Here is a 16,088-nt window from a genome sequence, read left to right as displayed (position 1 = left end):
TCTGTCTAAATATGAAGCTACAGCTAGCAGCTTAGATTAACATAAACATTGGAAACAGGGGGAAACAACTAGCCTGGCTATGTCCAAAGGTCACAAAATCTGCCTACCAGCACCTTTTAAGATCACCAATCAACAACTGAAGGGTAAAAACAATACATTGCAGCTTTTTGTGCTGGCAGTTTTGTGGCCTGGGAGCAGTAACTAAGGTTATGATGTGTTGGTAGGTAGATTTTGTTACCTTTGTACAGAGCCAGACTAGCTGTTTCTATTCTTTGTGCTAAGCTAAGCTAACCAGCTGCTGCCTTTAGCTGTATTTTTACTAAATAGGTACAAGGTTGTTATCAATCTTCTTATTGAACGCTCAGCAAGACAATAAATTGGCACATTTCCCAAAATGTTGAACTATTCCTTTAAGATTGGTGTAATGCAGTTGCTGCATTAATCAGTTTGTTCTACGTGTTGACGTTTTCAACAGTAACACTGAGATACTATCACTTGTATTTTTGAGGCTGCGTTGAGAATTTGACTTTCTTTCTGTTTCCTTACGACAGGAAGTTTCACATGAAGCTCCAATTACATGAGATTGGCAGCTTACAGACCCTTCAATGTCCACTTTGTGATAAAGCAAGCAACTTGTAGTGCTTAAAAGACACAAGACCACAAGTTGTTCTCAGTGGACTCCCGTTTGCTGATGGACGAGAATATCTAAAGAAATCTTTTGAAAAGGTGTCTTCCTGTTTAAAGTCTTCTTCAGAGTCTCATTATGCCATGCCTGAGGCACTGCATAAATCACATGAGACTCCACTTGGTGCCTTTGCTTTTAAAGTGATAATTATTATGTGAAACTACCTTCTATCTTGTGAAGACACTGGGTAGATTTAGACTTTAGTTGTCTTTAGCGTTATCCTCAAAAGTCCAGTTTAGCCTCAGACAGAGTGGGAGCGGTTGCCAACATACTGTCAGGACTGTGTTGAATTTCAAATATAATGTTCCAGTGATGGTTTGAAAAGTGCTAGATTTTCCTGATGGGTGCGGTGAACACAGGACTGTGGAAAGTGGAACAAGGTTAGAGTTGTGCAGCAGCTCAAGTCATCGGCAGTGACTCACAATTGCTAACATGCTCTGTTTTAACTCCTTTATTCCAACCTTTATTTCCACCCTTCTCTCACTGTGGACACGGAGCTGCTGCTGAGCCTGTCTTTGAAGATGACGGGCATGACAATACAAGGTCTAAGTTGTTATGACAGTGGAAATCCTCCATTCCCATTTAACTATTGGCACTTATGCCTGAGGGTCAGAATGAGCTAGAACCAAAAGTTTACAATTCTGTTGTTTGATACACTACCTTTGGTCCCCTCTAAACACATAACTGAGGCCTGAACAGAACAGCTTCAAAGAGTGAAAACAAGCCACAAAGAGCACTTCACAGAAAGTGATAGAGGCAATATAAAATATTCAGCATCTGCCTCTCTGTTTGCCAGTGTTTTGAGTAGTCTGATATCGCATCATGAACAACAATAAAATCTTTTAATGGAATTTGGACCTAGAGCATCTCAGAGCTGAAGGGCTCCAAATATACCACTCAAGAAGAAGTAGTGCTGTTGAAATTAAGTTGCTGGGATAAAAAGCTATTTAAGAAAACATGAAATGCAGCTCATTAAAAATATAGGCTGTACTTCAAAAGGTATAAGCTACATTTTATATTTCCTGTGCAGTGCTTAAATGTTACGAGGTCTACAAACTAGGTTGCTTTAACAACAAGCAAAGCCCCTAAATTCACCAATGTACCTGTGCCATATTCATCATTTCACTCAATCACTGAATCCATCTTTCCCTTACTCATTGTTACTCACTTACTTGCCATTCTTCTCTCATCAGCCCCCTCAGTGTTTCCCTCAATCGCCCCAAAAGGTTGCTGTGATTACATTTTGCTTGCAGTGTCACTGCTGATGTAAATGCAGGTTAGCAAAAGAAAAACTAACCCTTGAAAATATTGTGTAAATGTGGACATCAAAGCTAACAATTTTCAGTAGTATTCATAAATGAAATATGTTATTTCCGTGTCACTTATAGATGGGATTGCAGCAATGTCCAAAGGATGTGATGAATGAAATGTGTGTCTGTGATTAAGGGACTCCTGTGGGCAGAAGATTTTTCCAGATTTTGTGTTTGTAAATTTGTGCTTGCATAAGAATAAGAAAGAGAGAATATAGTTCAAGGATTCAAGGGTTTTCTTTGTCACGTACACAAGCAAAATGTGCAGTGAAATGCTGTGAGGCATATTGTGCTAAAAGACTACTGTGGAAAATAAGAAGTAGAAAAAAAAATAATAGAGATAAAGGTAAGAAATTATAAATATATGTAAAACCTTGAGATGTACACATGGCACAATTGTAGCCGAACTATACAATAAATATAACCTACATACAATTTCCAAATTCAACATATTTTGTATTTTAAAATATGCAACTGCAGCTGCTTCAGGAGATTCTACTTTTAACATTTACTAGCTGTGACAGCGTCTGGTATTGTTTTCACCTTGTGTGTGTGTGTGTGTGTGTGTGTGTGTGTGTGCGTGTGTGTGTGTGTGTGTGTGTGGTGTGTGTGTGCATGCGTGTGTGCATGTGTGTGCGTGCGTGCATGTGTGAGTGTGTGCGTGTGTGTGTGTGTATGTATGTGTGTGTGTGTGTGGCATCATGGCAAGGAGACACCTGGAGACACCCTCTGTAGCAGGAGGTGGTTTTGAGTACTTTGGCAGGTGTTTTGTGTGTGTCTGTCTGTGGACCGACTTTGTCAGCATGTTAGTGTCACAACCGTTTGACCCATGAGTGCTGAGTGCTACTATGTAATAATGTAGTAATAATGCAGTAATGATTAATGAATACTCATGGAAGGTAATGTCAATATATTAATGGTTGTTGCGGCTGGTGTGATCCCATCACAAGATGGTTGCTAGTTTTTTTTCATCATTTTTGTACTGAGCATGAAAATTCAATATTGAACTTGGAAATAGTATTTTGATAAAATAATCTTAATTGATGATCCATTTCAAAATCCATTTGCTTGACAAACAAATTGTCAAAACAAATTCCGCTGAACAAAGACAATGAGATGTGGTTAAAAAGTGGACCTTGAGATGAGATTACTTTGGCAAACTATTTTTATATAACTTTTTCAACGTACAGTATATCATAGTTGAATTAACTGTGTTAGGTGGTATTTCTTAAAAATCTATTAAACCTAAATGTCTAACTCAGGATCCAGGTCTAACTTCCACTTTTTCCTGTGTTCTCTTTATCATCTGTGTTAGACCACCGCCGTCAGACCCAGGACCTAAAGCTGGAGTCCAGAGTGGTCATGGGACAGGGGACAGATTAGCCTCCCATGATACCCCTCAGCATGCCACACCTCAAGGAGAGCAGGGCCAGGGTCATGTGGCCAGGAAGAGTCTGCAGGTGGATGTGGGTAGCAGCAGGACTGGGAGGTCCCCTTCTGTGTCCCCGGACCGAGGCAGCGTCCCCACCTCCCCTTACTCTGTGCCTCAGATTGCACCCATGCCCAGCAGCAAACTGTGCCCCGTCTGCAAAACCACCGATCTGATGGGCACTGGGGATGACAAGCCGAACTTCAACACCTGCACACAGTGCCGCTCCATGGTGTGCAACCAGTGTGGCTTCAACCCCAACCCTCACCTCACAGAGGTAGGCAGTGCCACTCGACTGAGATTCACCAGGATGAAACCAGTGTTGTACATTTTTCATTATCTGATTTTTTTTCCCCACTCCTCTAGTTCTATAAAAGTTTACTCAACAACCAACCTGCTACATAAACCCAGTAAATATTGTCATGCATCTGAAGTCAGCACTGTTACAAACACAGTCAGCATCTGCCAAGGACGCATTCACGTGAAAAACAAAAACATCTAAAACACTGCTAAAAAAAAAAAAAGCTTCTGTGCAATCGACTGCACCACAAACAGATTCTGAATGAATTCAGGCATACGTTTTTACATACTGCCCAAAGGCGAAAGGGAAAGAAGCAATGGGGTGGCTATGATCAGGCACATGACTTTCTGAATGAAACGTGTAATATAAAATATGAATAATTTACAGACCTGTCTGCAGAGAACCAGGATATCCTTCAGAGTTCTCATGATTTTGATCAGGCTGACAAACGGTGCTTTAAAATAGGACCATGGATCTTTATACTGTCAGGCTTTGTTTAGCGTAACCTTATTTCCCCTGTGTGGAGCTATATACATAAACATATGAGTCATGCATGTATATCGAATGGCTGGTACATCATACAGATTGACAGTCTTTCAATTTTCAAGACATCCATTTTCTTTCCTCCCAGCTGTATGACAGCTCAACCTATTCATAGCATCCATAGCAGGTGTTGGTGACAGAGGTGGCATTGTGAAAAACTGACGTCAGTACATACCTTTCATCTGCAGTGTCTTTATAAAGTATATTGACAGCAATACAGAGTGTGCATGTTTAAATTTGGATGAAAGTGGGTGGTTCAGGTGTTACATTATGCTTTAATTTGTCCAGTGGTAATTATTTCTCATTGACGTTTTGTGAGTAATGTTGGTGATGACTATTGTTTTCAAGTTGAATGAGACTGGCTCATGGGCTGAACTGCACCAACTGAATGGGAGTCAGGATGTGAATTAGTTGCATGCTTGTTGAGAGCTGTGAACTTATAGTTCTAGCCATTGTTCACCTTGATTGATGAAGTGTTTAATGATCTGGTGGACTCATGATCTTTCATCCACAGAGACCTGGTTATCACTTAGTCCTTTGCCGAAGTGCCCGCTAATATATTGGTCACTTCCTATTAGCTGTAATGAATCATAGGCTCTTATCTTGAGCAAGTGCTACGTTCTTTTACAGCTGATGTTACACAGTAAATGTACATAGCAATTGGACAAAGCTATATCCATCCTTTCTGACAGAAACTAGTGAGGAGGCTCCAAATCATGCCCAGAGCCTCTCCCAAACAAAGCTTTTTATAACACCACTGAATGCGGTACAACACATTTCCCCTTCATTCACAATTATTCATATGCATCTAAACACTCATCACTGTTAACAGGTAGCTGAGAAAGCCTATTGCCTTCTTCCTAAAATAAATGACTTGCCTAATTTGAATTAAGCTACGCTTCACTGTTACTGTGAGTCAAGTGTGGCTGTGTCATCTGTCACAAAGTTTCACATCAACTCTAGTGAGTCATGTTGCAAATTGCAGCCAAGATGCAATGTCAGTTAAGCTGGCCTACAGGCTATCCAAGTAACTGCAGGCTTAATAAATACGAGGATGTTTAGTTTTTGAACTATTGAAGCGTGAATACAAATGTATGGAACAATGGGTGTGTGTAAGCTTGAGTGCATGCATGCATGAGTGCATATTTGTGTGTACAAGACAGGAAACTCTGTTGGAAAGAGGAAGCTGTGGGAGATGGAAGGACTAGAAAGAAATGCGTGGACCAAAGTGGAGACAGACAGTAAAGAATAGATCATGGCAGGGAGTGACGGAGAGCATGGCAGTAAAGAGAACAGCGGAGGTGGATGCTATGGGTATTTTTCAGCTCAGCCTTGGTGAGCTTGTCAGATGCTGACAGGGAGAGAGACATGGAGGGAAAACGCTCAGCCTCTGGAGACCTGAAGATTTACCCCCCTAACCTACTTAGCATGGATTGGGCCTCTGCCTCACTGCAGCATATCTAACTCAGCCTTATCACTCATCACCGAAATTGATGATGGCCACGTTGTTGCCGATCAAGGTAATGATAATGCTGAAGACAACAGGAATTACAATGGATGATGACCGGAATTACGATTACAGTGAAGGCAAGGACAGAGCAGGTGAAACAGATAGCCATGGAAAGGAAGCGAAAAGTTCCTCCCAAGCAGGAAGAGACATTGTTATGTTTATAGATAAACAGCCATGTAAGTTAAAAATAAGATCTGGTATTTCATGGAGACATAAATCCTAGAGATATTTTGACCTTTTATAATAAAGCGGAGACAGACTTCATGGATTTTGTAGGATTATAAAAGTTGTTTTCATTTGTACATCTGGTGTTTTGACAGAAAAATCACCTGTGGCATTTTCTCATAAAAACAGTTTCTCATTTATTGCAGCTCCGGGATTAGTCTCTTGATGACAACACAAGCCGGGTTCATGTCCTGCTTTGTGAGAGATGTGTCTCTGTTTACAATAGTTCACAGACACTGATTGATCTGTCCCAGATTACAGGGATAATATGAGGAAAATCTGTTATTGAAGAGGATTTCCCCTCAAATTACAGAAAGATGGCAGTGCTGATTAAAGTGTTGATGACCGGGGGCGATTCCATATCTGGATATTTTAGATTATGCTTATTCACCACAAAGTCCCAAATGGTATCTCCAGCCTTGAATTAAAAGTATAAATTAGATCTTTCTTTTCCCTCTTAACATTTAACAAGAAACTTACTCTTGTCAGTCGTAATTTCTGATAATGATAATCCCTGTTCATGTAGCATTGTTTGAGGGATGATGATAATTCATATTATTGTATTATATAATAATACAAGCCAGAACTGTGTTAAACAACCTGGTGACGGGAGTGCAATTTTGAGAGATGTAAACAGCGAGCAACAAATGGGTGTTATACGCCACACTCTGTTACAGAGCTGTCAGTCAGGCTGAGAACACAAGATTTATTTAAAGATGTAAGATGAGAATTGAGATGTGCAAGCAATCATATACCTGGGTTTGCGCATATGGTCATGTTATGATGTAGGCTGAAAAAATAATGAAGGAGGTGTTCGATTAAGAACATTGTGATCAAAGAGGGGAGGAGAAAGCCAGACAGAGTCAGAAATGAGACAGTCAAAGACCGATTCGGAGACGGAGAATAAAACAACAAAGAACAAGAGCTCAGAGAGATAGTGAAAATACCACAGACACCCCCCCCCCCCCCCCCCCCCCCCCCACCTCCCTCCCCCCCCGTGACAGTGTTCTCCCACCATCAGACAGGGGAACATCTGCTTTATAATTGGTTCATTTTCTATTTATAGATCCTACCCTCCTTCTGTCTGCAGTGATGGCCTGGTCCTGAGAAGCCACAGCTGAGAGAAAGAGGGAGAGAGAGCAGTGTGAGAGAGAGAGCTGTGTGGTGGGAGGGGGAGACAGGACGGGAGAGAAAAGCATCATCATAAATTAACCATAATAGTCAGTGTTCATACTAACACTATGCAAAATTGCACTGATTCTGCACCGCAGTACAAAAATAGACAATATAGAAACAAATCAAAAAATAATTTTGATGCACTTTTAAAAACAAAATGTTTTCTTTATGCAGTGTGGTGTGCTTCTCCATGATGAAGGCATCAACGTTGCCAAAACACTCATTCTTTGAGGTATTCATGAAATGATGATGAGATAACTTTTTAATGCTTTTGGAAGAAGAGTTCCTTGGAGTCGCTTCTTTTTCCTTTTAACCAACAATCCCACATGCTGAGGAACAGTTTTAGCGAAAGCTCCCACACAAAAGACTCTGAAGAAGCACTCTATATATCTCCTCCTCCCCGTCCAAAATATATCTAGTAGGTGGCAACAGTTGACAGTTGCACTAGACAGATTTAGCAACCAAACTAAAAACTGTGATATCTGTTTTGCCAACAATATTTTACCTTTACCTTTCCAACAAAGATTAGACAAATTAGTATTTCATTAATATGGATACTTTTATCTAAAAACAATAACGTTTTGTCATTTAAAGCTGCACCAATCAATAGTTTTATATTAGAAATGGATCACATGACTACATGTAAAGTGAAAGTAGCCACTCCCACAGAAATTATCACTCGTCTCTGAAGTTCCTCTCATCTTTACAGATAATTTGAGCATCTTTCATGTAATTGTTTTGGTTTTATTGCTTGCAACTTTAATGTTTTGGTTGTCCTCCCTTTTTCAAACCTTGTTTCCAGAAGCAGCAGACAGCTGTTTTCAGCAAAAAGCTAACACATAGTAACAATATCTACCCAGCCCCAAACAGCAGACAGACAAAGTTAGCAACTAGCTGATGAACATGGTGGAGCATTTAGTAATTAAAGAGAGAGAGAGTTGGAGAACCAAAGCAGAGCTACAAGGAGAATGAATACTGGACTCACATTTGTCAGGTACACAACTCTAAATTAATATTTATGTTGCTCTACATTGGCTGGATTTGCTAATAGGCAACAATTTGCTAACACATTCACCACAAACAACTTTATAAGGTGATAATATGTTAATGTTGTGTTTGCAGCATGTTCCACTGCCCCCAAGTGTTAAAAAAAAATCAGTTATTGTAGCTTTCGGGTCGTCCTTTGTGGGTAAATTTAGAACCTTGAGTGTAGTCCAGAAATAGTTTCCCACCAACCGTTTTTATTTATTTTTTTTGTATAAAAGGGTTTTTAGCTGTGACTAGTAGCTGGTATGAGTCACACCGGTGGCCAGTCAGTCGAATAATGTTTCAGCTCCCTCCTGCACATGTACAGCTGTGTTACTATACAGAGTTATAGTAAGATACCTCCAGGTTTCTCAGGTAGAGTTGTGGGGGGGGTTGACCAAGTTGTAATCCCAAGGCTCAAAATTGATTTTCTCAAGCTGCTACAATAACACAATCTGGCAGAAATAGCTTTCCATAGTGTCATAAGTAAACATTCTGTTACTTTTTCAAAGTGCACTTGAAGGCAGCTTTGTAGGTTGTGAGTGTCTCAGGTACAGAGTATTGATCTTAGTTTGAACTTCAACTTGTGATCACATCTGAACTCTTCAAAACTTTACTGCTTGCCTCAAACTGAGAGCTCCTGACCACAGTTAGGTTCCAAAATTATCCATGGTGTGATTTTTTTTGTCTGAAGGACAAATAATAGCTTGGTGAAAAATGAATAAAACTTAAACTAAAACGATGCGGTCATATTAGTGAAGGATAAGTCCATTATACCTCAAGGGAGCCAGAGCCTACTCCCTAATCCTCTCAAATTAATTCAAATATTTAGCATCAGACATCTCTAATCCCCCTCTAACTTTGCATTATGTGGCACAAGAGATTCAATGGCATTCAGATCTGGAAGACAATGAGGTTATTTTATAGATCTGTCACTAATACTGACTTAATGATATTCATATGTGTTGAAGTTGCAAAAGATGGCACAGATGACCATCCAACATGGGTGATCTGTGTAAGACTTAAAGTAGAGAATCAGATGTGATTTCTCACACACAAAGAGTTTTAATGTTTCATATTTGGAGATACCATTCTAGTTCAGGCCCTCAAGGTCTGTTCATCTGTCATGCTTTCTTTTCTTTTGCATTTTTGTTTTTAAACTTTTGTTGCCCTGAAATGGATAGGCTATCTTTCTGAGGCTGAATGTGTCCGTCCGTCCGTCTGTCCGTCCGTCTGTCTGTCTGTCAGGTCTGTCAGGTCTGTCCAGTGTGTGCTAGTAGTTGATTAAGCAAATTAATGAATTAAAAGATACATCCTGCACAGAAATGTACTCATTTTGTTTATGAGACTGAACTGCTAGTCATCAAAGGTTTTGCAGAGAGAAATTAGCTGTTTAATTATTTGTAAGGACAAAATGAACCATAGTTTCACTCTTGGCTTCCCATCAACAGCAACATTTGGTGAGTTAGCGACTGAGGCTGTACCATTTCAGAAAAAAATGAAAGCCCCATGGCACATATGATACAGTATGTACTGTATATGTTCAAATAATTATTATATCATTATGATATACTGTAGTTATAACATATAACATCTATATATATCTATATATATATAGATATATATATATATAAGAGTTTAGATTAAAAAGTCTTGATCATCTAAACTTAGAAAGCATGCACATACACCATTATCAATGCCTGAACAGTCTGACTTCTCAGGTGACACCAAATGATTTGGAAATGAAATATTTCTGAATCTCTATGAAATGTGCCAGCGATTGGATCACAGTGCATGAGGCTGTATTCACAAACTTAAAGTGGACAAACGATATGAACTGGGTCAGGAATCCAGCTGAGACACTACAAGCTGAATTTTGCATATACCAAAATATTTTGCAATGAGAACTGCCAGCAACTAAATCTGGGACACCGGTTTAATTATTACTCCATAACTCATTGCATTTAAAGTCCCAGCTCACTATAGTCATTTTGTATTGGATCTCCAACACGGAATACTAGGACTCATCACATTTTGTCAGTCTGTGTCAAAATGCGGGCCCACATGAGCGTCTTTAGTCCATTTCTCTAACCCAGCTCCTGTAATACAGTAAGACAGAACAGACACATTAAAAGCTCACACTTTGAAAAAATTTGACATTTGTTTTATATGCAAACTTTAATCACTTTAATTATTAACCAAACTGTATCTGTGTGTCAGCGCAGTAGCATCACTATTACACTCTAGATCCCTGTGACATACTGAAATGATTTGTTTGTCATTTTTATGTCAGTGCTTCATGTCGAGAATGATCTATTGCAAATTTCAAAGTCTATAGCATTCTTTATACTTTTAAGATACATTATGCTTATTTCTTCACACTCCCTTTTTAGGCTTTGTGCTTTTTTTTATTATCTACCAACAATTAGGACTGTATTTTTCCACAGTTTTCTTTAGTTTGAGACTTTTTTGTCAAGTCATTGTATATTTTCCATATGGCTGATCAGTCCACAAGCACTTTTCCTTTGCAGCAGATATTCTGGTACTGACTAAAATGGGTGGATAGAAACAGCTGCACAATCTAATTTAATCAAAAACAGTTATATATATATATATATATATATATATATGTACATGTTTATGGTAATGTTTGCAATTTGTGGTGGTGTATATTATTATTATTATGCTGTTGTCTATTATCCAATAATAGCTACCTTTACAGTAATACACTCTAGTACGACAACAGCACAAAATGCAGTCTCAGACATTACAGCTGAATAGAGTCAACATCTCTGGAGCTCAGTCTCAACAAAAATGAATATCAAAAGCTTCACATCTTTCCCTCTCTTAAGGGATTACAGCACATTACACTCTTCTGGTGCTCATTATATTACGTTATATTACGTCCTAATCTCCTGTACTGTATATCAACATTTAATTGAATGCACTACAACTCTGTACTACTTTCCAGCATCCTTAGTAACACCATGGCTCCCTGCTGTGTCTGACACTGCACCAGCACACCTGGTGACAGACACTCAAAAATTTAAAAGTGATTTTCCCCAAATAATTTCTACTAGTCTTCTTTGTTTTGATGAACCTCATTCCCTTGACAAATGCTTGGCAACATTTAGGAGTAAAACAGATGTGTTATATATGGAGATTGTACTTGTGTAGTTGTTTGTAAAGCTGAGTTTGAGTTGAACAGAGGCAGAGAGAGAGAGAGAGAGAGAGAGTAGTTGACAGGGAGAGGGAGAGGCATTGAAAGGAATTTTGGTGTTTTTTGGCCCAGTTTGCAAGGAATTGATAAACCGTTGCATTCTAAACATCCTGATCCCCAAACTGCAGTGCTCAGCTGCTGTACGTACTGCATGGTGATACCGCATTGTGATCTCTGAGGCAGAGCTTCTTTCTTTGTCTGCATTCTTGTTCAGCTGAAGTTTGATTCGGTCTCTGAGCGTGTTCCTTACCCAGCTTTCCTGGGGAAAGATGGACAGCATGATGTCTCGCACCCGTCAACAAAGGCAAACTGGAGAAGAAAAAGTGGGACACTGCGCACCTGTGTGATGTATGCAGTGTTACATCATCTAACATGTGCGAGTGTGTGTGTGTGTGTGTGTGTGTGTGTGTGTGTGTGTGTGTGTGTGTGTATGTGTGTTTCTACCTCCCTCCTTAGCTATCATTTTCCTTTACTCGTTAAATTTGTAATTTACAGGATCATTCTGTGGTCACAGGGATGTTGGTCAGGGCAGTGCTGCAACATTACTTCACTTAAAGACATAATTTGTCATCAAATGTAAACAGTTTTTGCCCCACTATCAAAAATAAAAGCACAAGATTGTAATCTGCAATCATTTTATTTATTTAAGTACATTTACTCAAGTACTGTACTTTTTGAGGTATCTGTACTTCATACTTCTACTCCACTACATTCTGGAGGGAAATATTTTACTTTCTATTCTATTTTTTTTTTACAATTTTAGTGACTAGTTACTTTGCAGATTCAAATGATCAATATAGAATATAATCAACTGATAACTTGGACCGTACATATAGTGGTAACAATTAACCCCTACATTAAAGTAATACTTAGACAGTAATGCATCTATAGTTAAAATCCAGTACTTTAATACATATGATTCTCAAATGGCACATGCTGCATAATGAGCACTTTTACTAGTATATTGTGATGCTAATGTGTACTTTTATGTCAGTAAAATTTTGAATGCAGGACTTTTACTTGTAGATCAGTATTTATACACTGTGGTACTGCTACTTTTACTTAAGATCTGAGCACTTCTCCAGTCATTGGGTGTTTTATTGTAGGCTAATACATTGAATGCCTCGTGGTAACAGCTTCATCTGAGTTATTATTGTTTTCTGATGCTGTTAATTGAATTATGTTTGTAAGCACAGCAGTGAATGAACTGATATTTTCAGTTATGGTCAGTTAAAAAGTTAAAAAAATTACAGATTGAGCTTGTAAAATTAGCAATCTCACAGTAAAAAAAAAAAAAACTGTCTTACTGGCACTATTCCAGTACCAGTAAGCCAGTGTGACAGTGAGCCAGCACAATACCAGGAGCCTGAAACTTAAAGCAGTTAAATGAATTTCATTCATTCATTTGCGATACCGCATATCCTTTCAGGGTCGGGGCGGGCTGGAGGCCAATCCCAGCTGACACTGGGCAAGGGCAGAGTACCACAGGTTGCCAGTCTATCACAGGACTGACATATAGAGACAAAGAACCATTCATGCTCACATTCACACCTTCAGGCAATTTTACAGCTGCCAATTTACATAACCTGTATATTTTTGGACTGTGGGAGGAAGCCAGAGAACATGCAAACTCCACGAGGAAAAACCTCAGCACCACTGCACCACCATGCCATCCTAAGTGAAGTTCAGCCATCATTAATTTGATTATTTACACACTCAAATATATCAGAATGTCTTAAAAAAAAGGTCTATATGCATTTTAATGTTTTAGCAGCTCTATACATTTCAGTTGTACAGAGTCTAGCAAGGCATCAGATTTAATTAACTTAATTCAGCAGCTGAGAAAACAGTCTAACCACAAGGTCCATTTAATAGCTGTTCCAAATCTTTCAATCATACAGCATGATCTTCACTAGCAGATGGAATTTGCTCAGTGGTCATGCAGTTGTAGACTTTCAGGTTTCTTTTTTTTCTCACCCCTTTAGCTTTAGCTTTCAAGTCAACGTGGACAAGAAATAATCCGATCTAGTTCTGATCCAAATCTGCATAAATTCAAAATGTAAATATGTGTGTGAGTGTTACAGAAGATGCTTTGCTCTCATTATTTGATCCATATCCAAGTCTCTGTGGGTCTTTGCTTCTAAAAGGTTCTATTTCTGGCACCAAGTCGTTCTTCATGAATCCACAACACTCGAACATCCTGCTGGCAAACGCTGAGTTCTCGTGGAACTGTGGGATCAACTCCCAGCTCATGACCTTTGATGTGCGTCATACCATTGTACACACACACACACACACACACACACACACACACACACACATGCACATATCTAGCAAGCTAAAGCAGTAATTAGATCCATGTATGAAGGTAAGGCTGGATGAGAGCCATCAAAAATGTATAGATGAGATAGAGATACAGATGGAGGAGCAGAGTTAGCGGGAGTGATGGGATGTGAGAGATGCAGATAAGAAGGAGAAATAAAGACGAGTGAAGGAGAACAAGATGGAGGGTTGCAACAGAGAACTGATAGAGAAGGAGAGCATGAGACAGCGAGTGTGCAGTACTTTTGTTTTTTGCTGATACAGATCAGATTTCATAAAGATCCACATGATTGCCTCATAACAAGGGGGGGGGGGGGGGGGGTGCAGGGAGGAATGAGATGGAGAGATGAGGCGGAGGCAGGCAGAGACACAATGAAATTGATAAATAGTTGCTTGCCCTCCCTGTAGCTGCTTTCTTTGTTTTTCCGGTTAGTTTTTTTCCCACAAAGAGCTTAATATGATTATCCTAACTGTAATTTGGAAAGAAAAAAAAAATCAAGGACAATACCAATGACAGAAAGAGGAGTTCCCACTTATGAATCTCTGATTGGATGAAGAGTCCCATGCAGGATGGTGTTGTGTTGCGTCAGCGTTGGCTTATTTCACTGTCCTCGTAACTCGGACTGTCCCCATGGTTCACCTCTACTCCCGGCTTCTCAGTTTCCCCTGATTGACAGTGAAAACCATGAACTCATCACTCCTCCTACTGAGGATTGGCAGGGGACCAGGCACTGGGCTAAGATGCTGCTGAGCCTGTGACTTACACTGTTTACAATGACTTACTGAATGACTGACTTAGAGACACACTGAGATACACTGTAAAGTACACGGAGTTGTTACTAAACATTTTAAAGCAGTGAGCAGTGCAACTTTGAATGAAAACATTAGTATACATACACACGAGATCATTGTCAGTGCAAAAATGTGTTTAAAAGGAAATCATGTATTTATCGCAGTTGTATCTTTATCACATTGTATTATGATGGCATTAAAGAGTAACTTAACACCAGGCTGAAAAACAGTGTTTCACTGTCCTGCTGTTTAGAATTTCAACCTTCACACCTCTGACCACCTGTCAGTGGTGCTGGGTGTGGTCTGTCACGCCTGTAAGCAGAATTAGATTTTCAGAGAGTATTAAGTTACTCTTTAACGACTTGCCATCCAGCAACACAACACAGGAAGTAAGCTAATGTGCATGATCTTCCTGATTGGTTGACCAGAGGAAGCAGTCGTGAGTTAGCGCGACACCAGATCTAAAGGAAATACTGAACAGATCGACGCTGTAGGCAGTGATTCTGAGGTCTGGAACCAGGTTCCTGTACTTCTCACTACATCAGAGGGGCCTGATATGTGCTCTGTTGCACCTGTGGCCACAACACACCGATGCTATCAAGGCATACTGAACACACCAAGTACATTTCTACATCACTTCATCAAAGACCTTTACCACCGGAGGCCAGCAAAATTAGCCTGGTGCCAGACCTCTGAATCATTGCCCATATCTTAATTTTCCTGAGCAGTTCAAATAGCGAATAATTATTCATGAATAATGAAGTGCAACGAAATGACTATACAGTCTTATTATCAAGCGACAGCGAAATTAGATGTTAACAGCAAGGGTTTCTTGTTTAACTAAAAGTCACAGCACAGTAGTGAGTCAGTGCTTTGCCACATACTACACTTTAGGTTCAGTGACTCATAAGACTGTAGCTAAACTGTGAAGGGACAGGCTGCCCGCTACCTTGTCTGAAATGTATTTAACAGATAACATATGGAACAATGCTCGAGGCAGTCAATAACATTATGCAATTAAAATCGAATAAAGCAGTGCAGGTTATAACATGTGCACAGTTCAGCATACAATTAGCGTCACATTTACAGCCAATCATATTTAGCATTACTGCCCATGTAAAATTCATCATCAATACTATATGACACAGTAGTAAACAGCCATTGTAAAGTTTTGATTATATGTGTATAGTAAAAGTGTGTTGCCTGATTTTAAAACAGTAATATTGTATTGAATTGTACTTCATAGTCAATGGTTTAAGCAATTCTAATAAATGTCAAAATATAGGGCTTATATAGAGACTACCACCATGTGTGTTTATGAGTGTGTGTCTTGTTTGTGTGTTTGTGAACTTGTGTGTGAATCACTCTCCCATGGCCACAGGCCCTCCTGATTTCCTGATTTCCTGATTCCAGTGCGGAAGTGAAACAATTTCCTTTGCTAAACACTCTCAGCTGATTGAAATCTTTATGAATCCATCTTTACAGGATGAAAGGGGATTTTGACCCAAAGGCATAAAGGAAAAGGCTGGTGGCCAGGCTTCCCACCTCG

The 16,088-nt window shown here is 39.5% G+C and overlaps 1 protein-coding gene across 1 annotated transcript in view; it reads left to right on the top strand.

The window, feature by feature from the left end:
- The window catches only part of LOC111222921 (protein bassoon-like), a 61,352-nt gene that overhangs the window by 5,462 nt on the left and 39,802 nt on the right, over positions 1 to 16,088 (top strand). The window contains exon 2 of the mRNA XM_022746831.1: positions 3,311 to 3,701. Coding sequence (XP_022602552.1) covers positions 3,311 to 3,701 — 391 coding nt within the window. The remainder of the gene's footprint in view (positions 1 to 3,310; positions 3,702 to 16,088) is intronic.

The sequence above is a fragment of the Seriola dumerili genome, unplaced genomic scaffold, assembly GCF_002260705.1.
Source record: "Seriola dumerili isolate Sdu_G_001 unplaced genomic scaffold, Sdu_1.0 BDQW01000109.1, whole genome shotgun sequence".
NCBI lineage: Eukaryota > Metazoa > Chordata > Actinopteri > Carangiformes > Carangidae > Seriola > Seriola dumerili.
The sequence above is the reverse complement of the archived record's forward strand: the minus strand, read 5'-3'. Positions and strand labels throughout refer to the sequence as shown.